At 44.9% G+C, this 25,762-nt stretch overlaps 1 protein-coding gene across 10 annotated transcripts in view; it reads left to right on the top strand.

Moving 5' to 3' along the window:
* LOC110533873 (unconventional myosin-XVIIIa) overlaps nt 1–25,762 on the top strand; it is a 106,986-nt gene that overhangs the window by 28,053 nt on the left and 53,171 nt on the right. For 4 of the 10 annotated variants that reach the window (XM_036990252.1, XM_036990255.1, XM_036990253.1 and 1 more), the window contains exons 1-10: nt 14,764–14,953; nt 16,282–16,564; nt 16,771–16,800; nt 17,538–18,374; nt 20,133–20,225; nt 20,536–20,607; nt 22,968–23,033; nt 24,950–25,037; nt 25,291–25,397; nt 25,534–25,710. In XM_036990252.1, the coding sequence (XP_036846147.1) occupies nt 16,526–16,564; nt 16,771–16,800; nt 17,538–18,374; nt 20,133–20,225; nt 20,536–20,607; nt 22,968–23,033; nt 24,950–25,037; nt 25,291–25,397; nt 25,534–25,710 (1,509 nt within the window). In that variant the 5' untranslated portion in view covers nt 14,764–14,953; nt 16,282–16,525. Of the gene's footprint in view, nt 1–14,763; nt 14,954–16,281; nt 16,565–16,770; nt 16,801–17,537; nt 18,375–20,132; nt 20,226–20,535; nt 20,608–22,967; nt 23,034–24,949; nt 25,038–25,290; nt 25,398–25,533; nt 25,711–25,762 lie in introns of those variants that run through there. The other 6 variants (XM_036990260.1, XM_036990261.1, XM_036990258.1 and 3 more) reach the window with 4 other exon arrangements.

The following is a 25,762-nucleotide window of genomic DNA, read 5'->3' on the forward strand; positions in this document are numbered from 1 at the left end:
CAGTGTTCTGACGAGAGAGCACATTTTCTATTCCAGGCGAAATTGTGCCTCATTAGCTCATTGTTATGAATGTATCCAAATAAATGTAACTAGAAAACAGCTTCAACAAATGCAAATGCAGCTACTATAGTTATTCTGGCTGCACTGTTTGACGTGACTGTATGTTAGCCGTAGTTGGCTAGCTAGCAAGCACGGGATAAGAACATTGCCAGTATGGCAATGGAACATTTTAGAATGAATGAATGGGTCGCATCTATAGATACTAGTGGTGCAACGGATCACAAAACTCACGGATCGGATCATTTTTTCGGATCAGCAAAAAAAAAAGGGGGAGACAAATATAACTTTGCTTTCCATTTATTACTTAAAGAACACTTGAAGCAAGGAACTTTTCAATGTTGAAATAAAATCTTTAAATAAAACATTCAATACTCGATTGTTAAAGTGCAAAATGAGGCATGATACCTTTTTCCTTTCAACAATAGTGAATGAAAAAATAGCCTGTATCCACATCATCAAAGAAAAGTTCAAAAAGAAAAAGCAAAGCAGACCTAAGCTTGGGGCGGCAGGGTAGCCTAGTGGTTAGAGCGTTGGACTAGTAACCAGAAGGTTGCAAGTTCAAATCCCCGAGCTGACTAGGTACAAATCTGTCGTTCTGCCCCTGAACAGGCAGTTAACCCACTGTTCCTAGGCCGTCATTGAAAATAAGAATTTGTTCTTAACTGACTTGCCTAGTTAAATAAAGGTAAAATAAATAAATAACTTCAAATTATTTTTCAAAAAGATGAGGGTGTCAACATTGCCTGGGGAGAGGGTAGACCTCTTTGCAGTCACTTTGTCCCCTGCCGTGGAGAACACCCTCTCGCTAGGAACTGAAGTGTCAGGCACAGCCAGCTGTCTTGCCATCGTGGCAATGTGAGGGTTTTTACACTCCATTGCTTTTCCACCATGCCAGTGGATCACCATCCACTGCAATGACGCTTGCTGCCTTGTAGGATGCCACCTCCTCTTTGATGGTGTTGGCAAACGTCTTGCCTGTGTTCTTGCTCGCAAAGGTCTCCCCAAAAAGCTCCTTCATGGCCAAATTATTTTGTGGAGGAGATGCCTCTGAGTCTGCTCCTGTTGGCTCTGTGGCTTGACCCAGCAGAAAAAAATGACTTGATCTATTCAACTACATATTTATTTTCATATTTCATAGAACTATAATTGTGGCAATAACATTTGATAAAAGCCATTATTATTCCACATAAAAAATGGATGATTGTAATAGCAATAGCATAGACTAATCTAAGTGGTGAGATCACTGTATGTCCTCCGGTGTAGGTCAGGGTCTATGGGAGACAGGGACGTGAACCTGAAGGTAGTCCCGTACATTAGGGGGGTATTTGTGGTTCAGGTCCTCTCTAGTGATAGTGCTGTCTTCCTCACCTGGGGCCATGGATTGTATGTAGAATCCTTGTTTTCAGAAGTAGGATCATGGACACAGACAGTACAGTTTCAGTGCTCAATAGGGTTGTAACCGTTTTGAGGGGTTTGAACACCTGGAGGACCTCCTGCCACTTTCACGTCATCATCAGACAAGGTGACGATGTCTTTATTTTTCCCGGGTCTTGTCTGTCAGTGCAGAGTATACAACTGCCTGCTGCTCAAGATAGCATTCCAACATGTCATAAGTGGAGTTCCATCTTGTTGTGACATTGTGTGTGAGCTTGTTGGTCGGTAGCTGTAACATTTCTTGCTTGGTCTTAAGCACATGAGCGGCTGTTGTGCTTCGGTGGAAAAAGGAAAAAGGAAACCTCCCTGATCCTCCCAAGGAGGCGGTCCATCTGGTTCACAGAGATTCCCCTTTGGGATGCTAAATTGATCACATGTGCAAAGCAAGCTATCTGTGGCCCCAGTCCAGCCTCTATCACTGCATTTACTTGGCATTATCTGTGTTAATTGGGATATTGAAGCCTCTCTAGCTTCCACTCTGCTACCCGCGCGAGATTTGTGCCTGTGTGACTCTCATAGAGGGGGCGTGTCTGTAGCACCGGACTTCACATCTCCCACTCCTCTGTGGTGTAGTGAGCAGTCACAGTCACATAGCTTTCCATTGCCCTGGAGGTCCACCCGTCTGTGGTGAGGGCAACTGAGGATGCCTTGGATAATTTGTGGACAATTTTGATATTTTCCTGTTCATAAAGATCTGGCATTATCTTCATACTGAAGTGGGTGTGCCAGGGGATTTCCTAGCGTGGCTCAAGCACTTTCACCATATGTTTTAACCCTTTGTTTTCCACTACAGAGTATGGCCTCATGTCTGCAGCGATAAACATCCCAATAGATTTGGTGATGGTTTTAGTCCGGTCTGATTCTGCAGCAAAGGGCTGCTTAAATTCCGCGGTGAGAAGTTGTCTCTTGGCTGAGTTGGCTCCCATCACTGACACACCAGGGTGATGACGCTTTAAATGTGTGGCCATGCTCGATGTATTTCCATGATCATACGGCTTTCTTGTGGCACAGTGCCTACACACAGTAATGGTGTTGTCCATCACCCTTCTTCCGTCATCATATTTGACAGGGAAGCCAAAATGCTCCCATACATGAGACTTAATGAAGCGGGAGGCTCTTCCAGTTCTTCAGCTCCTCCGCTAGCTCCATGTCTGTCACTGCTCTTTTTTCTTCTTTGCTTTCTGCAACGCGAGCATCCAGGATTGATTCGTTGGGTTTCAACATGCCCCGTTCACGTGTACAGAACACACAACTGCTTTTTTTAAATGATCAAATCAACCTTCAGGTTTCAGAGTAAAACACAGCATCTGTCTTGTCTTTATCTTTTCACTGCAACTCTGCGTCGAGATTTAGGGAATTATTACTTTAAAAAGTAACAGCGGCAGTAAATTCGCAGTAAATTTGCAATTGATCCGCAGTTCACATGCGTGCCAAACCGTGGGGGGGGGGGTGATCACGGATCAACTCTGGTCCGTTACACCACTAATAGATACAGAACAAAAAGACTGAACGACTGGGTCGCGTCTCTGGCAAACGAACCGATAGAACGACCAGCCGGCTTGGATAGCAACCCTAGAGTTGTGTCGGGACGATATCTTGTGGAAAGATCAAATAGTATGAATAAATTCAACAAAATAACGTTTTTAATGAGAATATGTAAATCATTATTTGTATGTTGGTAACCAGTTGAATAAAAGTGATAATGCCCTTGAAGCCGGTGTTTGTAGGACATATTGGCACACCCTCCACTTCGTCTCGGGCCTGACAACACCCGTGCAAATATATCCTCCAAACACCGGCTTCTTGGGCATTATCACTTAAATGTATAATTGATAATGATCTGGGCCCAGTTTCTCTAAAAGCATCTTAAGGCTAAGTTCATCATTCATAGGAGCATTGTTAAATTTCTGAGCGTTTTCCCAAAACCGTTGTTATTAACTTTGCACTTGAAAACACTCATAATCAAACACCTGCCTCAGACCACTTGTAGAACAGCTAAGTGAGTTGTTAGATGCTTTTTTGCCCTCCTGCGTCACTTTCTACACAGAAGATCTCCACTAAACATAGATCTCCGCCAATAACTTCAAAACAAAGTTGACTACAAATACAAAGTTGCCAATGTCTTTGCAGTTGATACAAACAAACGACACACCATGCATTCGGAAAGTATTCCGACCCCTTGACTTTTTCTTCATTTTGTTACGTTCCAGCCTTATTCTAAAATTGATTCAATAAGAAATGTTCCCCATAAATCTACACACAATACCCCATAATGACAACGCGAAAACAGGTTTTGAGAAATGTTTGCAATTTTATAAAAAATATAAAACCGATTACTTATTTACTTAAGTATTCAGACCGTTTGCTATGAGACTCGAAATTGAGCTCAGGTCTGGGGAAGGTTAACAAAACATTTCTGCAGAATTGAAGGTCCCCAAGAATATAGCGGCCTCCATCATTTTTAAATGGAAGAAGTTTAGAACCACCAAGATTCTTCCTAGAGCTGGCCGCCCAGCTAAACTGAGCAATCAGGGGAGAAGGGCCTAGGTCAGGGAGTTGACCAAGAACCCGATGGTCACTCTGACTCTGAGTTCCAGAGTTCCTCTGTGTACATGGGAGAACCTTCCAGAAGGACAACCATCTCTGCAGCACTCCAACAATCAGGCCTTTATGGTAGAGTGGCCAGACAAAAGCCACTCCTTGGTAAAAGGCACATGACAGCCCGCTAATAGTTTGCCAAAAGGCACCTAAAGGACCCACAGACATGAAAAACAAGATTCTCTGGTCTGATGAAACCCAGATTGGAATCTTTAGCCTGAATGCCAAGTGTCACAATTAGAGGAAACCTGGCACCATCCCTATGGTGAAACATGGTGGTGGCAGCATTTAAATTTTTTTATTTAACCTTTTATTCAACTTGGAACGGCTTATTGAGATTTGAAATCTCCTTTTCAAGAGTGTCCTGGCCAAGATAGGCAGCACCAAGTCATTACACAATTATAGACAGACAACATGAAAAACTTCAGGTAATCTGGTAAAAAAAGTATAACAATCATAAAACAGGAAATTAAAAACATTGATAGGTCAGTGAATCAGCCTCCACCACATTTCTGAACAATAAAAAGGGCTGAATGAAATAGTAAACCCAAATTGGCTTTGTAAATAAAAAATAAACCAGTGACTGAGCCTACTAGTGACTAGAGAAGGCCAGCCAACCCTGGTATGTAAAGTGCAGTTTTGCGTAAGGGTTTTGCAGTTTAGAATACATCTCAATGCTCCTTAGTAAAGGGTGTCAATTGATCTGAAACACTGAGCAGAAACATTCATATATAAATGCTGTGGGGATGTTTCTCAGTGGCAGGGACTGGGAGACTAGTCATGATCGAGGGAAAAATGAACAGAGCAAAGCACAGAGAGATCCTTGATGGAAACCTGCTCCAGAACGCTCAGGATCTCAGACTGGGGCAAAGGTTCACCTTCCAACAGGACAACAACCCTAAGCACATAGCCAAGACAACGCAGGAGTGGCTTCGGAACAAGTTTCAATGTCATTGAATGGCCCAGCCAGAGCCCGGACTTGAACTAGATTGAACATCTCTGGAGAGACCTGAAAATAGCTGTGCAGCAACACTCGCCATCCAACCTGACATAGCTTGATAGGATCTGCAGAGAAGAATGGAAGAAACTCACCAAATACAGATGTGCCAAGCTTGTTGCGTCACACCCAAGAAGACTCGAGGCTGTAATCGCTGCCAAAGGTGCTTCAACAAAGTACTGATTAAAGGGTCTGAATACTTATGTAAATGTGATATTTGCTAAAATTTCATAACCTGCTTTTGCTTCGTCATTATGGGGAATTGTGTGTAGAATAATAAGGGGGAAGTAAAAATTGAATCCATTGTAGAATAAGACTAACATAACAAAGTGGAAAAAGTCAAGGGGTCTGAATACTTTCCGAACGCACTGTATAAAAATATTTTTCAAACGGAAACTGAGATGACTGCATTAAAGTATAAATATAGTAGGGTATAGGCCTATATCAATCATATTGTAATATACTGAGTGTACAAAACATTAGGAACACCTTCCTAATATTGAGTTTCATCTTTTGCCCTCAGAACAGCCTCAATGTTTTAAAAAAAGAAATAGAACATACAATGTTGTTGTTTTTCTAGCTCCACAACCATGCTTAAACCACATTAGGGGACCATTTGTTTAGGTCTGGGAACCATTTTAATTCAGGTGCGCATCAGCCAGGCAGTTTGGCCAGCTCCAAAACAAATGGCCACCAAAACAAATGGCCAGTCTTTGATGCAAATAATCATGCAGCATTTTGCCCACACCTCACAGTAGTAAATGGCTTCTGTTTTTCTTATTATACATTGGTTAGCATAAATTAGCTAGATTTGACCAAGTTGGCAGATGTCTGACGCTGGTGTCAATGAATCTCTGATTAGTTGTGATGGCTGGCTACCTGTGACTTCGTTTTGTAAACGATTCTCACGTAAATGTTAAAAAATATCTATTTTAGGGGGTAGATCAGCTTTAGTATCTTCATGCATGAGTTGGCATTTATATAACTGAATTTGATGTGAGAATGTGCTTATCCTCCTGCAAACTTTAGACCATGTGTACGCACAGTTTCTAGTGGTTGAAGTATTGCATTGCAAGAAAGCAGAAGTAGCCTTGTGCTACTTGGGGAATATATGATGACACTCTTACTCATATCAGAAACACTGGTAGCCTAGTAAAATATAATAACAAGATGCAATAATTTGGCGTTAGTGAGAAAAACTAAAATATATTTCTGTTTGCATTCTGAAATAGAAATAGGCATATATTTCAATGATCATTGCAGAATAAATTCCTTACCTTTTCTGACTGTTATGGTTTCATAGGCTACTTGCGAAATAGCCTATAGTGATACAAGAAGTTAGGATAGACTACCATTTGTCCGATCTCTCATTTAATTTAAATCACAATAGTAAATAGATAAGCTATTTCAAGTTGTCTATTTTTCTCTATGCGATCCGAAGCGTAGTTTAACGGTGTAGACAATATTTCATTTCTAAACCATAATATATGTATCATCACATTGCAGAATCAATTCCGCACCTTTTCTGGCCGTGAGTTTAGATTCCCGTAGTAGCCATAAAAAAAATGGCCATGCACATCTCTCATTTAATTGTAACGTTTTTTTCAGAGTAGACAATGTTTCAGAATTCGCAGGCAGGGCAGCATATTCAGTTTAGGGAAAAAGTGAACGCAAAACATTATTGCATTCAAACGATCTGTTTACAGGTCCAAAACAATTTGCAATTGTTTTTTTTCAGAAACGGTCAGATACCACAAATGTCACTGCAAAAGAAAACAACATTCTGCCAACACCTCCAAAGACATTTGATCAAGTTCACCATTGCTATTTCCTTTAGATACTGTCTTGGTCTAATTCCAATACTTCCAAACTATACAGCAAATAAGGGTGTTATTGTCACCATAAAAGGTGAATGATGGGCCTTTTCAGGCAGAGTAAATGACCGTTCACACAGTTTTACGACAGGTCTGATTTACACCAGGAAACGTGTATGTATGGCGTGCGTCAAGTTGATAAATGTACATTTTTTTTTGTGCATTCGCAATCTTTTTAGAAATGGCGTACGCAGATATTTACTGTTACTTTTATGCAACACTTACAAATGAGGCCCCTGATCCTTCAGATAGTTACTCAGTAGCAGTGGGGGTCGGTGACGTTTAGGATGAGGGAGGATGATATTTTTATTTACGAGCATGGCCTTATTTCTATTACAACATATTGGTTGACTGCCATTCATATTCCATTCACCCAGCTCAATGTAACATCGATAGGTTTAGGCTACTACATAATACTCAACAGTTCCCTATAATGAGGTTGCTACAAACTAGCCTATGAGTGAACGTTTACAATACACGCTAGGTGCGCAGGTCGAGAAATTTGAGTAATCAAGGTGACAGACATTGACACATTCTATACCGTCTTGCACACTCTTGCCTGCATCTAGCTGATCTAGAGTGTAATCATTTGTCCAACAGCTGCAAGCAAGAGTTTCTATTGGACAAATTCTGGTATGTTTATGCCTGTTTTGTTGCCTTTGCTTCCGTTTTTAAGATGATTTTTTTCAACAGAATTAGCTGAATGAATCCACCCCTGATCACGCGCAAGTACAGTTCACTTTCATTGCAGCCACATACAAACAGCATGATCATTTTTCCCTTGGCTTGTGGACTTCAGTGCACAGCACATCAACTGTCTGTGACCTGGTGAAAAAACCTTTCCAAGCCAAGCCTTCATATTATAACCGCTAACTGCTACACATGGCTTACATCGTTGTCACCATATTATCTAACGTCATAGTCAACATAGCTGCTAGAACTAACGCGTTAGAAAATCTGCTGCAATCATGCAGTACAGTGTACAGTCAGCAAGCAGTTTAGCAGTTACACCCACAGGCCCTGGTTGCAATCAATTAATAAAACCAAAAGCTTACTTTGACTTGGAAGAGTTCCAGTGTTGGATAGCCATAGCCAGCTAGCTAACATAGCATCCCTTTCTGTTTGAGCTGGGTGTTTGTGCAGGCTAAAATGGCTAGCTGCATTCGCTAGCTAAGTTAAAGTGAAACAAATACAACGAAATATAGCTAGCTCTCTCTTTCTCTCTCTCTTGCTTATCCATTTTTAAAGAAATTAATTTGTTCAAAACTGTTAACTATTGTCTTTCTCTCTCTTTGATTCAACATCCCACTTTATTTTCTCTCCCTTTGAGTCTACTAGTCACCTCAGAAATGAGGCAGTTCGGCCTCCAACACGGTGTTCTTATCAGGGTCCGACTGGCCCATTTTTATATATTAAAATCAAATTTAACAAGCGGAGGCGTATCACGTTATTTACTTGACCTACTATAGAGATGAAAAGTGTTTTTCCCCGTTTTTTTTAATGGAAACCCAAAGGAGACATACCTAACTGCCCAGTGGCTTTCCATAGCCACCCGACACACCGCGGCGTGCTCTGTCCATTATGCTGACACAGTGCAGCGTAGATCGATTTTTCTCCCACCAATCTGTCATCCAATCATTTGAACTTTTTTGCTATATTTATATAATGACATAAAACTAAAACTGAGGGGGCACAAGTTTGAACTGAGGGGCTAAGCCCCTTTAGCCCCTTTGTGGAGACTGCTATGCCTGTCTATACCACTAGGACCAACATGCTCTTTCTTCACACTGATATTCCTATCTCACTCTGTGGCACAAGACACACCTGGTTATTTTGTGTGTGTTTGTGTACATGTTTAATTCCGGACAACTCACTCATTCTGACTCACTGATTCGCTGATTACTGACTCAGCCAAACGGAGACATTAAATTACACTCTTTTTGCTGTCAACACCTATTTCTGTGTGCACAGGTCAAATTCCAGTTGGCCACACATCCCTCCCCTTATTCTGGCCTCGACATTTGAAATGATGCCCGAGGCACGTACCTCACACATAAGGAATAACCTCATAAACATTGTCAGGATGTAGCAGTGGACATTTTCCCTTGAACTGAAGTCGTTACGGTTCAGTATTTTTGACCACCCCCCTTAAACGCACACACTACTCAAACTAATGGGCATGGGACCGCAAGACAGAAGGGCACATTCCAAACGAGTACACGGTACATATTGACAAACATTATATGTCCATGTAGATTGGTGGAGCAAAAATAAAGGATCATAGCAGTTGCCTCAAGGTAGATGAACACTTTGCCCTTAACACTATCCACTAACCGTTTGGCGATGCGGGGGCACAAACTTCCCTGCATGGGCCTTAGCTGGTGCAGATTAATGGAGCATTCTCTCCCGAACGATGCACAGTGGACATTGGGGTTGTCTCTAGACCTCCCCAGCAGTGACACAACTTCCTTGCCACACCCAGGAACATTTTGCGGTGCAGTCATTTTCTCTCCAAGCCTGGGGAAAGGGTCGGAGAACACCCTCTCTTCTTCAGGCTCCGGAGAGAGCTCGGTCATCATTAATTCACTGTCAGTCAGTGTCGGTATGAAATCCTCACACACCCCATCATAGGGCAGACACTCCTGCACAAGTGAGACAGTTCGGCCTCCAACACAGTGTCCTCACCAGGGCCCGACTGGTAAATTTAACCCCGGCCTTATTAATCAAATATTACAGGCGGAGGCGTATCACGTTATTTACTACTACAGAGACGAGAAGTATTTTCTTTCTCCCTGTTTTAAAAAAAATGGAAACCCGAAGAAGTCATACCTAACTGCCCAGTGGTTTTCCATAGCCCCCCTACACACACCACGGTGTGCTCTGACCATTATGCTGACTCAGCACAGCGGAGATACAGATTTTCTTTCATGCCAACCTGTCACTCATTTGTTTCAAGTTTGAACTGAGGGGCTGAGCCCCATTAGCCCCCTCGTGGAGACTGGTATGCCTGTCTATACCACTAGGACCAATATGCTCTTCAGACTGACATTCCTATCTCACTCTGTGGCACAGCAAGACACACCTGGTTATTGTGTACGTGCGTTTGTAACTCTGGACAACTCACTCATTCTGACTCACCGATTCGCTGTTTACTGACTCAGCCACACAGAGAGATGAAATGATCCTGTTTTACCGTCAACCCCTATTTCTGTGTGCACAGGTCAAATTCCAGTTTGCTCAAGAGTTTTCTTGTGAGGTAATTGACTGAAAAGGGAACCCGTTTTAACTTCCTGTACTTCAACTTGGCTCCTGAGATATATATGCATAGTCACTTTAACTATACATTCATGTATATACTACCTCAATTGGGCTGACCAACCAGTGCTCCCGCACATTGGCTAACTGGGCTATCTGCATTGTGTCTTTGCTTACCTGTTGTTTTTACTTTAACTTACCTGTTGTTCACCTAATACCTTTTTGCACTATTGGTTAGAGCCTGTAAGTAAGCATTTCACTGTTGTATTCGGCACACGCGACAAATAAACTGTGATTTGATTTGAGATGCTCAGTGTAGTAGTGGAGCCCCCCGTCTAACCTGCTAACAAAATGTACTGTAGACTAAAAACGATATTTGAAAGGCTGCTACGGCAGCTGTATGTGGTTATGAGCAGCACACAGAAACAGTCTGGTTCTTTTCAAGTTCCAGGTCCTCAAATTATCCCATGATGTTCTCACTGCAGAGAGTCCGTTGTTTCAACAGGGGTTGATTAGTTTAGCCAGTGATCCATTACACTGGTCCACCATGGACATATGCAGCAGCTCGGACATCACCGCCTGGCTTCCCCACTCCTCTCATCTCAGACCAGCTCCCAGGGTCATTCCATGTCATTTCAGCAAGCCTTGACACCCACCATCTCAGATTGTTCTGAAATATTTTCTGTAGTTAAAGACAGATAAGATTAGGATTCCTGAAACATTATTTTGTTTAAATGTTATTTGATCTCTGAGAATTAAAGCTAATTGATTTGCTTCAAATTGGCCCTTTTCATTTACAGCATTCACATTATATTCCACAAATTATTGTACCCAACATCCTGATTTGGACCAAACTTCTCCCTACCACTGAGTTAGACATGAGGAATCCAATAATATGGTCAGAAGCCAACCATGGACCCCCCCCCCCCCCCCCCCCCCACATCACATGCCAATCCCACCTCCACAACCAGTATAAAGTATCAGTTCTCTGTTTTACAGGTAGTATGGAGCTGCGGCTTGGAGTATTACTTGTTCACCATTTTGTAATGTGTGTCCCTGTGATTCTGGTGATGCCCCCCCCCCCTGTTTAGAGAAATTAGCCATGTGAAGTTGCTTGCATTATTTATTATAAATGAGTGTGAAAGTACCAGGTGTTGCCCACTAGATGCCGCGGTTCCTTCTACTTTCACCACACCCTTTTGTCAATTTTGCTGGTTTATTAAATGAATCACTACATTTTCTTTGACACTTTGGGTAGAAAACCTTTAGCTTTTGCTCATGATGAAAATACATTGTGTGTGTGTGTGGTCCGGGGCTGGCTTTTGATCATTTTATTGTATTCCTCATGCCTTACTCATTGTTAGGAAGAATGTAGGTCCAAATGGGATGTTAAGTACTATATTCACTGAATATTATATTCATCATATAAATTAAAATGGCCAATTTGGGTGCAATCAATTAGCTTAATTTCTCAGAGATCAAATACTATTTCAACAAAATAATGCTTCAGTAATGCAAATTGGATCTGTTCCTACATCAATCGGAGATTGGCTAGTGTCAAAATCCTCTTGTGCTTTTTTTTTGAGGTGGAATGACTCCCAAAAGCTTTTTAGCCCCAGTTAGTACAGTTACCCCAGCCCCACTTATAAGTAGCGTAAAATGAGTGGACTTAATAACTTTATCTCAGGCATATGTCCTGCCTAGCTGCAGACAAGCTTTTGTCATTAGGAAATGAGTAAATCGTCTTAATCTCCCGCCCAAGCAGCAGCCCAGTTCAATGACATCCTCCCCAGTCCCAGTGAGGCAGTGAGGCAATGCTCTCACAGTAAACACTCAGCATTAGTCCACTACAGACACTGGGATTAGATGGGCTGGGCTACTGTGGCTACTAATAAAGCTGTCAGGTTTACAGGGGGGGGAGGCGAATTGTTTGTTCTCAGGGCGCCATTGAGAATGTGACCATGGTCTCAATTGGGCTCCCCGGAATAAATAAAAGTTGTTAAAAAATATATAGAATCATGACTCCTACCCCTGTAGCCAGCCAAGCTCTCACATAGGCTAGCTAGTTTAGACCAGGAAGGGAATGCTTTTTTTGCAGTTTAATATCTCTGATAGGAAATCATTCTGAATGAACATTCTGAATGTGGTTGCGCCTGCAAAGTGGGTGTGTCGAGGAATTTCATTGACATAGTCTTCGTCCTCCTGCTGTGTTTGGACATCAGCACTCAAACAGACACACCCTCAGCTTTTCAGGTTTCTAATAGCAGCTGCCATTGCGCTTAATCATCACTGTGTGTTTTATGTCTGGAATGGTCTTAACCTATTGTTATTGCCCCGAAACTCTTTTATCGGTGTAGAGTGATATGTGGTGTTTTGATTGGCTAGATCACCCAGTCACACCCCTAGTGGAGTTCACATTGGAACGAATCTGTTCTGTTTCCTGACTCCCTGTGTGTGGGTCTCTCTGCCCCCCTCTCCCTCTGTTCTCTACTCCATGCTCACCCCTCTATTCAACCCAGTGAATGGCTCCATGCTGCTATTTGTGCCCATGCCGTCAGTCTCTCTGTGTCTGGGGGCTGAATGGTGCCCACAGTGTGGCGGAAATAATAAGCCTGGCCTTGCCCCTCTGCCTGCCTGTGAGTTTTCAGAGTTGGTGTGTGTGTGTTTGTGTTAGTATGCGTGTGGACTGCGGAGTGTGTGTGTTTGTGATGGGTGTTGTGCAGTGCCCTGAGAGGCAGGCTGAAGGGGACACAATGGGGTCATTAGTGACAGTGAGGGCAGTGTGGTGGTGTGCCTCTGGTATCCTCACATGTCTCAGACCATAGCCTGATAGCCTGTTGGCAGTGTTCTTCACTCTCCACAGTCTGTGTCAACCTACATAGACCTGCTCTCTGTCTGCTGCCATTTCCCTTCAGCTTCCACACACACTTTGCTCTCGTGTTGAAGTGTAATTCACCTGTTAAATTACTCTATTTTCACCAGCTGAATACAATAGCAATTTGCCATGTGGTTGTCTTTACCTTCCTCTAAAAGCTCATTTTCACCTTGCTAATTGAGCTTGATAATCACTTCCTCTTAAATCATTTGTCAGCCTTGTGTGTGTTCACACCTCTTTCTAACAGAGCTGTAGCAGGTTGTTTATAAGCTACTCTCCATCTGTGTGTTTTCTGATGCTAACTCTTGGCTTTCTATACGTGTGCTGTAATCAGGTCTGTATTTAGTGTATTTACTGTGACTCTGGATAATCTAGGTCATGTTCATGACAGAATCTCATAAATCCTATAGGTTCAGCCTCCATTTGAACTGGGTCAGAATCAGAGCTGTGTGTGGAGTTGGAGGTCAGTAATCGTTGATCAGTGTTTAACATGTATAGACAGACACTCAGCCATACATACATACATACATACACACACACACACACACACACACACACACACACACACACACACACACACACACACACACACACTGTGGGGAAGGAAGGATTAACCGTCTGGGCTGTGTTAGATGGAACAGATAAATTGGATTCCACCAGCCTGGTCTAGCAGAGCCCGGCTGAACCGCCTGCAGTTCCGTGTTGTCCTCCTGCAGCCACTCCCCCTGCTCACCACACCCAATCAGCAGCTGAATGCTCTTCTCTCCCTCCAGGCCCAGACCACATGTTATGTCACACCGGTTTTCCCACAATGGATTATTTTGGAGTAATATTATTTTCTCAGCCACAGGCTAAATACGTACTGTTATCAATGTGTCTTGTTGTATTTTTTCAACTCCAATTCTGGTAAAATGACAATTCATATGAATGTTGAATATAGGGCAGTAGAATGATTAACTGATACCTTCCTAGAATTGAAAAGCAGAAGTAAATGTTGTAAGGCTTATAGCTCCCTCTTGTGGTGTAGGACGCAAAGTGAAACTCGGTGAACAAAGGGAAAAGTAATGTCCCTCTAGTGGTAGTCTGTGCGCTCTCTGAGCCCAAATGATTCTGATCAGTATGCCTACTTTTCTGATGCCTTTTATATGCTGTAAACATCATTTGGAAAAAAAAAACCTGTGATTCTAAATCAAGATGCGCTTTACATTATTTCAGTCATTGGCATGAATGATTTGTGCTTGTACCTGTGTTTATGGCCTTAACACATGGTCCTGTGTTGGTTTGACACATCATGAATGTAGTTCAAAGTCTTTAACCTACTTCTGTGTGTGGCTCTAAAAGACGGAGGGATTAGACTTTCCCATTGCCCCTCCAGATTTACTCTGGCATGCCTACACAGGCCTAGCTAAGACAGGACAAGGAAAGGTAGGGAGGGCCAGTGATTTGGGCCTGAGAGGGACAGAGAAGACCTAAACTCTCTCTCCCTGTCATTCTGCTGGGTGGGGCACACACTACAGGAGATAAGAGAGGGGGTTGGGGGTAATTGGCATGGTAGTGTCATGGTGCTTGTTGTGTGCTGCTATTTATAGCCTCCTCTGTATCCCAGCAGCTGTCCTCCTTCCGTCTGTCCCCTTCCCCGCCCTCCCAGCGTTCCACCCAGGGTCCTATCGCGTTACGACAGATCCCTAACCCAGCTCTGCCTGCAGTGCTAGCTGTGACGATTTCAACTCCTGTGGTTCTACTCAACCTCCTCCTCCTCCTCTACCAGGGCTAGCAACCGCGTTCTCCTCAAACCCACATCCAATTCTTCCCTGATCCGGTGAGGGAGACAAAACTGATCGGGCCTCCAGACGACACAAGGTAACAGAAGAGTGGTCCAGACTCTGTATGGGCCTGGTAGTGTGTTCCTTTCGGAGTGTGTCTGTCTGCTGTACCATGAGCAATAGGGCTCTAGTTGCGTCTCAGAATGGCCTCCTCTGCTGCTGGTAACTATTAATAGGAGTGGAAGCTGTCTGATGAAAGCTAGGGCAGGATGGTGAAACACGTTGCTGAGCCACTCATTTCAGCCCTGCTGCTTATAGAGAATGCCCAGCGTGCCTACTTTCTGTACTGCACAGCCCGTGGCTGTCATGTACCACAGTTTTGAACTTGTTTTGGGCTAAGATGACAGTTGGCAGTGTTCTTGGCTATAACTGAAAGGTAAATCTGAATGGAACCATATTGGAGATGGAGACACAATATTGGAGACTATGTAATACTCTTAATGTATTTAGCCTTTAGAGGTTGACCTGGTAGCTTGTTTACGAAGGATAGCCAGAACCACAGATCTGTGTAGTGCCTCCTAGGTGCGGTGTCCATGTCAGTTACACTTTTATGTTGTCATTTGTTTGCTTCTTGTGACGTCATCAACATGAGACAAATCCATATGTTTGTGGTTTTAATTAGATGGCATACAGCGACTGACAGAATTAACTTTTTGTAGCAGGTTAGGAGAACTTACGAACCTGCGATTTTATGCCGCACTTCCATCCTTAGCTATATAAATTCTAGCCACAACTGTTGTTTGTGTGTGTATGACTGTTTGCTTGGTTCTATTTTGGCCTGTACCCTTTTTTCTCCAATATGGAACCGAGCTTTTTAAAGCGTGCAAATCCTCAATTCTTTACATTAGGGGCAGTTACTACTGACGCAGAAATCTGAGGTCTGGTGACAATTGATTCTCCTGTGATCACCTTTCACTGACATGTTAACTCTTAACTCTCCTAACAACATAGAGAAACCACAGGGTTTCACCTGATAAGCTGAGTCTGATATGGCAGTGATCGAGTCAGTGACACTCTTAGCCTGCAGATTAAACCACCGGTATGTCCGACATTTACACTCTAATAACAGGCAGACCTAATGCAGCATTCACAACATTGCACTACTCCCGTATGTCAAATGTATGTCATACTGTAGTCAAATAAAAGCGGAGGAGAATATTTGAATATATAATGATGAAATGTAGTTGTGATTCTATTGATATTGAAATACTTTTTTAGAAGAAATAAGAACATTTGCAAAAGATTGATCTTTTTCCATGTGTGATTGTGAACTGATGTCCTGTCTCCATGAGGTAAATTGTCTCTCCTGTCTGCCTGTACTGTATGTATCCATTTCATCCTGTTCTTCATGTCTTCTGTCCTCAGTGCTGCCTCAGCCTGCATGGTCCTACTGCCCTGTTGGTAGTAGCTAGTGTGAAGAAAGACGCCAGTCCTCGTCCCCCTACCTACCGTCCACCTCGAAACGCACGCACTCTCATCAGTCCATCCTCATATCCTCTCTTTCTACTCTCTCTGTACTGTCTATCTCGACCTTACACTCTTCCTCTCCCTCCCTCCTTCCCCTCACCTCCACTCTCCCGGTTCAGCCCATGACTTCTGGGCTACTACCATGGCTTACAGTTCACGCTTTTCATTCTGGCGGCAAAAGGGAAGTCTTGTTTTACCTTTGTGTTTGCACCTTTAGTAGATTCCTGCACATGTACTGTTGTCAGCTGAGCTTTAGGCTGAAGAGGAGGATTGTCTTCTCTGTGGACAGAGGAAGGATGTTCGTGGTAGAGATGTGCATGTTGTTCTTGCATGAGTGAGCTTTAGTTCCGGGTTTGATCGGCCTCTCTTGACCATCCTCTCTTGTAGGTTGAAGTTGAAACCAAGCCAGCCTCAGATGTAAGTGTAACGTCGCTGTGTGCTTTTTAATAGTAGCATCTAACAATCTAGAAGTAGGACCTTTTGAAGATTTCTTCTCTCAGCCAAGTGGCAGTCTCTCAGGGTTGACTCTCAGGGTTTTCAGGGTGTTAGTTGGTTAGCCGTTAGTCGGTTATTCAATATAGCACCATATTGCCATGCAGTAGAGGTGTCACCTGTAGGCCTTGATGTAGTCACAGAGTAATGAACAATACAGGAAGACTAATCCTGGGCAATCAGTGAGACAGTGCTCCACAGATTCTATCTGAAAGAGGTTTTTGCAATGGGGGACCTGTATAAGCCAACTTAAACCACATTTAATCTGATGTTGACAATCTGCGAGAAAGAAATTCCTCCAGTCATGGTTTATGATCTGAGGTATTATAGCTCTGTGTAGCGAAAGGAAATCTGAAAAAGTAGAAACATTGATGTGTATAAATTACTCACATCCAACAAGTTGGACATGTAGTTTGTGTGCTGGTGGATGTTTGACACAGCTTTCCTTCCTGTAGACTAGACAGATGCTTGGTAAAGAAGACTATGGGATGGCAAACAGCCACTCTAAATAACATAACAATGGCATGGGCTTTGGCCAGTGAAAAATGATGGTGTTTAGTTTATGAAACACAACTCTACAGCTTTGGGTCTTCTATACAGTATCTCTAATATTGGCTCCTCCTTACCTATACCTGTGTGTGTGTGTGTGTGTGTGTGTCTAGTCTGATGGTGTGGAAGTTGAAACAGAAACAAGTGGTGACCCACAGCCGTTGACATCATCAACCAGCGACACAACCAGGAGTGACAGTGTCATGGGAGGCCCTGACCCACCAGCTGCCTCCTCCTCCAGGCAGGAGAGCACAGAGGACCAGGGTCCCACTCAGAAGAAGGTGGTGAAGGTTATTAGGAGGGTGGTGAGGAGGGTAGTGCCTGGGGTGGAGGAGCAGCCTCAGGCCCCCAGCACAGAGCTTCCTAAAGCTGCCCCTATAGCCACATCTGTACCCAAGACTGCTCCCCTCTCCGGCAAAAAGGATGAGAAGGATGACATCTCCATGGGTCTGGCCAGCCTGATGGGCCGAGGGAGGACCAAGGATCACCGGCCTCGTACGCGTACTCAAGACCGCAAGGAGGATAAAGAGGAAGAGAAGGAACAGGAGGAAGAGAAGGAGGTAGAGAGCCAGGAGCCTCCAGCAGTAAAAGAAGATGAGGCCCCGTCCACCTCCGTGTCCACTCCTACTCCCCCCAAATCAAACCCCACCATCCCTCCAACAGGGTTCATACCCACACCCGCACCGAAAGCCAACCCCCTCGCCCCTCCTCCAGGCTTCATCCCTGCACCCAAAACCAAAGCCAACCCCCTTGCCCCCCCTCCAGGTTTCATCCCTGCCCCTGTGCCAAAAAACAACCTTTTTGCCCCTCCTCCAGGCTTCATTCCTGCCCCAAGACAAAATCCCCTTGCCCGGCCCCCAGGTTTTGTCCCTGCCCTGAAATCCGACCCTCTTGCCCCTCCTCCAGGGTTCGTCCCTGCCCCTCGCTCATGGGCTGTGAAGAAACCAGAGGTACAGAGTGTGTGCCCTCAAAATGCCTGCCTAAAGAGAGTATTACATAATTCAATGGTGCATGCGGTTCTGATGTGTGCACTGAACACCTATTAACCCATTCTGTGTGTGAAATTAACACAATTAATAATTATGCCTATGGATTTGACTTTTCACAATATGCTGAGTGGATAGGGATCATACACTATATATAGAAAAGTATGTGGAAACCCCTTCAAATGAATGGATTCGGCTATTTCAGCCACACCTGTTTGCGGACAGGAGTATAAAATCGAGCACACTGCCATGCAATCTCCATAGACAAACATTGGCTGCCCCTGTCAATTGTGAAGTGGAAACGTCTAAGAGCAACAATGGCTCAGCCGCGAAGTGGTAGGCCACACAAGCTCACAGAACGGGGCCGCCGAGTGCTGAAGTGTGTAGTGCGTAAAAACTTCCTGTCCTCAATTGCAATTCTCACTACCGAGTTCCAAACTGTCTCTGAGAGTAACTTCAGTACAATAATTGTTCGTCTGGAGCTTCATGAAATGTGGTTCCATGGCTGAGCAGTAGCACACAAGCCTTCGATCACCATGCGCAATGCCAAGCGTTGGCTAGAGTGGTGTAAAACTCGCCGCCATTGGACTCTGGAGCAGTGGAAACGCGTCCTCTGGAGTGATAAATCACACTTTAAAGTTTGGTGGAGGAAGATTAATGGTCCGGGGCTGTTTTTCATGGTTCGGGTTAGGCCCTTTAGTTCGAGTGAATGGAAATCTTAATGCTACAGCATACAACGACATTCGAGACAATTCTGTGCTTCCAACTTTGTGGCAGCAGTTTGGTGAAGACCCTTTCCTGTTTCAGCATGACAATGCCCCTGTGCACAAAGCGAGGTCCATACAGAAATGCTGTGCTGAGATCGGTGTGGAAGAACCTAACTGGCCTGCACAGAGCCCTGACCTCAACCCCATCGAACACCTATGGGATGAATTGGTGCACCGACTGCGAGCCAGGCCTAATCTCCCAACACCAGTGCCCGACCTCACTAATGCCCCCGCAGCAATGTTCCAACATCTAGTGGAAAGCCTTCCCAGAACAGCGGAAGCTGTTATAGCAGCAAAGGGGGAACAACTCCATATTAAGGGCCACGATTTTGGAATGAGATGTTCGACGAGCAGCTGTCCACAAACTTTTGGTAATGTAGTGTATATCTCTCCACAGGATCTCTCTTGTCTTGCTGCAATGGTAGAAACTGCTGCTTCATTCATTTGCATCAGCAAAGTGCTAACTGGCTACTAACTGGCTCATTTACTTCAAACCGTAGTCTTCCTGCAGTGAGAAAAGGTACAAAATTAAATAAAAGGTAGTATTTCCCACCTCAGTCTCATCAGTAGGTACAAGGGTCTGGTAATGACTGGTCCACAGAGAGCCAGGCTGATCTGAGGCACTGAGCCATTACTCATTTTCACAAGGCTCTGGGGAACTCCCTGGGAACACCATCTAGACTTGCCTAACACTAGACCACGGAGGACAATTAATGCAGCCTTATTAATGAAGAATAACCATTGAACATTGTAGAGAATAATGTACCAAAATGTTGGGAAGATCCTTGTCCAAAATATGAGGATTTTGTTTAAACTGGAATGGGCTTGAGGAACGCTGCGTGTTTTATAGGATTTGAGCATGACGGGATTGAGTGTGTTGTCCTTATCAGGAGCATGGTGTGTGGAAGACTTTATGTTAGAGGTCACTGACTCTCGTGTGTGTTGATATATCAAGGTGAAGGCAGCTTCTGGTTCCTCTCCTGCTGGGAAGCCCTCCTCTGGGAGTTCTCAGTCCCAGCCTCAGGGCACCCCTGGCTCCAAAGAACAGGTGTGTGTCCTGCAGCTGGTATGCTTCTGATTGTCTGGGCGTTGTAGATTTTAGAATATGCTGTACAATGGTAAATGACAGTATTTTTAAATATTTTTAATGTAGGCTAGGTTGACTTAGACTACATTTATGATTCAACATTGACATTAGATGGATCACAGTAAGAGTAAATGACCTGGGATTGGCCAAAGGAAATGACATATACAAGGGGTCCCCAACATGCATAACAAACCTTTAGCAACATGGCAACAATAGACTCTGGAGTGGCTGGGTGAGGACTCACCGGTGTTGGTGGTGTGACCTCCTGTAGGTTCCAGAGCTGGTCCCTACAGACGAGAACCACAGGCGTCTGAGAAAGATCCTCACCGGAGCTGGCTCTACTGTAACTTCACCTCTCTCTTTCAGCCTGTGTGTCTGCCTGCTCTGTTGTGCTATTACCAAATCTTCCCCTGCCATGGGTCCATGCCACCCTGCTGTACTATTACCAAATCTTCCCCTGCCATGGGTCCATGCCACCCTGCTGTACTATTACCAAATCTTCCCCTGCCATGGGTCCATGCCACCCTGCTGTACTATTACCCAGTCTTACCATGTGATGGGCCTGGCCACCCTGTTGTGCTATTACCAAATCTTCCCCTGCCATGGGTCCATGCCACCCTGCTGTACTATTACCAAATCTTCCCCTGCCATGGGTCCATGCCACCCTGCTGTACTATTACCCAGTCTTACCCTGTGATGGGCCTGGCCACCCTGTTGTACTATTACCAAATCTTCCCCTGCCATGGGTCCATGTCACCCTGCTGAACTATTACCCACTCTTACCCTGCCATGGGTCCATGTCACCCTGCTGAACTATTACCCACTCTTACCCTGCCATGGGTCCATGTCACCCTGCTGTACTATTACCCAGTCTTACCCTGTGATGGGCCTGGCCACCCTGTTGTGCTATTACCAAATCTTCCCCTGCCATGGGTCCATGTCACCCTGCTGTACTATTACCAAATCTTCCCCTGCCATGGGTCCATGTCACCCTGCTGTACTATTACCCAGTCTTACCCTGCCATGGGTCCATGTCACCCTGCTGTACTATTACCAAATCTTCCCCTGCCATGGGTCCATGCCACCCTGCTGTACTATTACCCAGTCTTACCCTGTGATGGGCCTGGCCACCCTGTTGTGCTATTACCAAATCTTCCCCTGCCATGGGTCCATGTCACCCTGCTGTACTATTACCAAATCTTCCCCTGCCATGGGTCCATGTCACCCTGCTGTACTATTACCAAATCTTCCCCCTGCCATGGGTCCATGTCACCCTGCTGTACTATTACCAAATCTTCCCCTGCCATGGGTCCATGTCACCCTGTTGTGCTATTACCAAATCTTCCCCTGCCATGGGTCCATGTCACCCTGCTGTACTATTATTGAATTATGAGGTGCCCTGTGGTGCTGTAATGTGAACCCCGATTAGCAGCGTCCATTTTATGTCTCATCAGCTTAGAGATCAGAGTCTGTCAGTCTTAGTCATATGGTCTCCTATCATCATGGCTAAGACGTATGGATAAGAGTTCATATGAATGGAGGTTATGTGTGGGTTCATGGTGGGCACTGTCTCTCTCTCTGAGAGGAGGCTTTGGTGTGACTTCACAGCTGGGTTTTCAAACTTAATATAATGTAGTGCTATAACTAACTAATTACAACATGTTTGTACAGTCACAATATAGATTTTAGTCAAGTGAGAAAATGTTAATTATTTTGATATGACATGGCACACACTTTTGGACCCTGTTTCACATATGTATGTGCAGAGACTATTCCTCTCCTCTCTCTCCCCTTCTTTGTCCCTTCTGTTTTAACAGGCAATATCATTACTCAGTCATGTCCTCATTTGCCGGATTGTCCCTACATTTGTATTCTGTCCTTTTGACATTCACTTTCTGACAAAGGGGTGTTCATTTCCCTTGAAGTCCAAGTCTGTGTTTATCCACTTGGTTTCTTTGATGTTGGATTGAGACTGAACCATTGATCCCAGATCACAGCTGTCACATCCACTCTAAAAACCCCTCTGTGATCTGTTTTTAATATCGCCCTTTCCTCTCATCTCCTGGCTCCTCCTTCCCATCTTCTGCTGTCTCTTCTCCCCTCCCCTCTGTGTGTTGCTCCGCTGTTTGCTGCTGTCCTCGTGGCCGTGGCTATCCGGTGGTCTCCTCATAGGTACTGTCTGTCCCCTGTCACACCGCTCCCCAGGCTGGCCACTCACCCACCGCCCTCACACACGGCCTGGCTGGACTGTGTGCTTGTGTCTCGTGTTGGGGTGTAAGCCTGCTCTCCTTAACTGACCCCGCCATCCCCTACCTCTGTCTCACCCACCTGGGGTTCTGCCTGCGCCCCTTACTCATTCCCCCACCATGTTGTTACGGACTGAATTCTTTCCCTATGTCTGTGCTGCAGTGCTGGAAGTCCCAGTAATATGACCTAAGCACTCCCCCACAGACGGGCTCTGCTGGACTTAGTAACTTAGACTGGTAAAGCTAGAAGGATTATAATTTTTCCCCCATTTTTTTTTTCTCACAGCAAAAGTGTGGGTGTCAGTTGTTTTCTTCATCTGCATGTGTTATGTTACCCTCTAGGCAAATTCACGGAATATACTTGTTACATGGCTGTTGGCATGTTTGAGCATGCAGTATGAACTTCGAAGTTGACCTCTGACCTTGATTAAATCCAACTCTTCCTGCCCTCTTCCAGACACAGTTGGATCAGGACCCCGTGGCCCTCCTGCAGGCGGCCCACACGGCCGCCTCTCAACCCAAGGTCTGGCCACTGCTATGCCTGATTGCAATACCCCATGCATCTCCCTCAGTCCCTTCCCTGGAGTGTGCTGTTGTGTGTAAATCACAGAACCAACATCCTCATCTGGGATTTTGTATCTGTGATGATAAACCAGTAGAATAGTGAGAAACTCATGAAATACATGACTTGTTAAACTTTTTTTGACTGCCGGTGAAGTGAGTTCCTCAGTATTCTGTAGTAGGTTTGCACTGAGTGTCTATGCTTTACCAGTCTTGCTTTTCACTATGATTTTCAGGTCGTGTTTGAGGAAAACCGAGTTACTCAAATTGCATGATGTGTCCACATATAAATTGTCATAGGATATGTGTCTTTAGTTTGCTCATATTATACTGCAGGTCTACCACAGTCTTCATAAACATTGTGGTGAAGTATGTGGTACTGATGTGCAGCCAGTCAAGTCATGTGTTGTTGTATTGGGTTATGTACCATCTGTCCTGTTATCGTGAGTGAGAGTGGGTTCTCAGTAGTTTGGTTGCAGAGCGGGATCTGATGGTAAACACAGAGTGGGGACCAGGGGCCTGCCTAGTGGGTCATGAGTGGATGCTAGGTGTGGAGTTGGGGGTTTGGGGTGGGTGGACTACTGGGCGGTTGGGTCAAATGTTGCGAGGGGGAGAACTAGACCTGAAACCCAAAACTCCTCCCTTAAGGAGATGAAGAAACCAGACCTCAATCCACACCTGTTCCTGTTCTCCTGTTCCACTTTGTCAGGTTACTGCGGTGACAATACCCCCTCCACTGGAGTTATTCATTCATCTAGCTAATTATTCTCTCTGGTATTCACCTTTGCCCCTGCCTCTGAGCTTTATAGCAGTAAACTAACCCTGTCTGTCTGTCTGTCTGTCTGTCTGTCTGTCTGTCTGTCTGTCTGTCTGTCTGTCTGTCTGTCTGTCTGTCTGTCTGTCTGTCTGTCTGTCTGTCTGTCTGTCTGTCTGTCTGTCTGTCTGTCTGTCTGTCTGTCTGTCTGTCTGTCTGTCTGTCTGTCTGTCTGTCTGTCTGTCTGTCTGTCTGTCTGTCTGTCTGTCTGTCTGTCTGTCTGTCTGTCTGTCTGTCTGTCTGTCTGTCTGTCTGTCTGTCTGTCTGTCTGTCTGTCTGTCTGTCTGTCTGTCTGTCTGTCTGTCTGTCTGTCTGTCTGTCTGTCTGTCTGTCTGTCTGTCTGTCTGTCTGTCTGTCTGTCTGTCTGTCTGTCTGTCTGTCTGTCTGTCTGTCTGTCTGTCTGTCTGTCTGTCTGTCTGTCTGTCTGTCTGTCTGTCTGTCTGTCTGTCTGTCTGTCTGTCTGTCTGTCTGTCTGTCTGTCTGTCTGTCTGTCTGTCTGTCTGTCTGTCTGTCTGTCTGTCTGTCTGTCTGTCTGTCTGTCTGTCTGTCTGTCTGTCTGTCTGTCTGTCTGTCTGTCTGTCTGTCTGTCTGTCTGTCTGTCTGTCTGTCTGTCTGTCTGTCTGTCTGTCTGTCTGTCTGTCTGTCTGTCTGTCTGTCTGTCTGTCTGTCTGTCTGTCTGTCTGTCTGTCTGTCTGTCTGTCTGTCTGTCTGTCTGTCTGTCTGTCTGTCTGTCTGTCTGTCTGTCTGTCTGTCTGTCTGTCTGTCTGTCTGTCTGTCTGTCTGTCTGTCTGTCTGTCTGTCTGTCTGTCTGTCTGTCTGTCTGTCTGTCTGTCTGTCTGTCTGTCTGTCTGTCTGTCTGTCTGTCTGTCTGTCTGTCTGTCTGTCTGTCTGTCTGTCTGTCTGTCTGTCTGTCTGTCTGTCTGTCTGTCTGTCTGTCTGTCTGTCTGTCTGTCTGTCTGTCTGTCTGTCTGTCTGTCTGTCTGTCTGTCTGTCTGTCTGTCTGTCTGTCTGTCTGTCTGTCTGTCTGTCTGTCTGTCTGTCTGTCTGTCCTCTCTCTCTCCTAGGTGAAGACCGAGGAGCAAATAGCTGCTGAGAAGGCCTGGTACGGCACAGAGAAAGTATGGCTGGTTCACAAGGATGGATTCTCCTTGGGTTAGTAGACCTGAATCACTAGGCCATTCACCACAATAGGGGCCACATTAAAACATATTAAATGTACATCAGAGATTCCATTTGTTGATTTATCTGACAGAGATAGGAAACCAAATTTGTATTGATTGTGCACTATTTCACACTTGTATTGAATATAACACATCCAGCCTAGACAAACACAAGGTTTTTAGATGACTAAATATGTGGCTAATGAGTGGCTGTAGATCCTATTGACCCTGTTCTGTCACCACAGCGACCCTGTTGAAGACGGAGCCAGGCAGTCTGCCAGAGGGGAAAGTCAAGATCCGACTGGAGAGCGACGGCTCGTTGCTGGATGTGGATGAAGATGATGTGGAGAAGGTTAGCCTAAACTCAACAAAATGTACATGCTGTTTAGCCCCAGCAGGGCACCAAACATTTTCACCTATTGACTTTTTGTCTCATTATCTGAAGTCTGGGATGTATGAGCTCTTTTACCTCTGACCCCTGTGTGTAGGCCAACCCTCCATTGTTTGACCGGGTGGAGGACCTGTCCTCGCTGCAGTACCTCAATGAGTCCAGTGTGATGCACTCTCTGCGCCAGCGCTACGGGGGTAACCTCATCCATACCCACGCTGGGCCCAACATGGTGGTCATCAACCCCATCAGCGCCCCCTCCATGTACTCTGAGAAGGTACAGTCCTGGGTGGAGCCTGGGGTTAGCAGGATAGGGGAGGGGATATAGT

This window comes from Oncorhynchus mykiss, chromosome 10 (genome assembly GCF_013265735.2).
Source record: "Oncorhynchus mykiss isolate Arlee chromosome 10, USDA_OmykA_1.1, whole genome shotgun sequence".
NCBI lineage: Eukaryota > Metazoa > Chordata > Actinopteri > Salmoniformes > Salmonidae > Oncorhynchus > Oncorhynchus mykiss.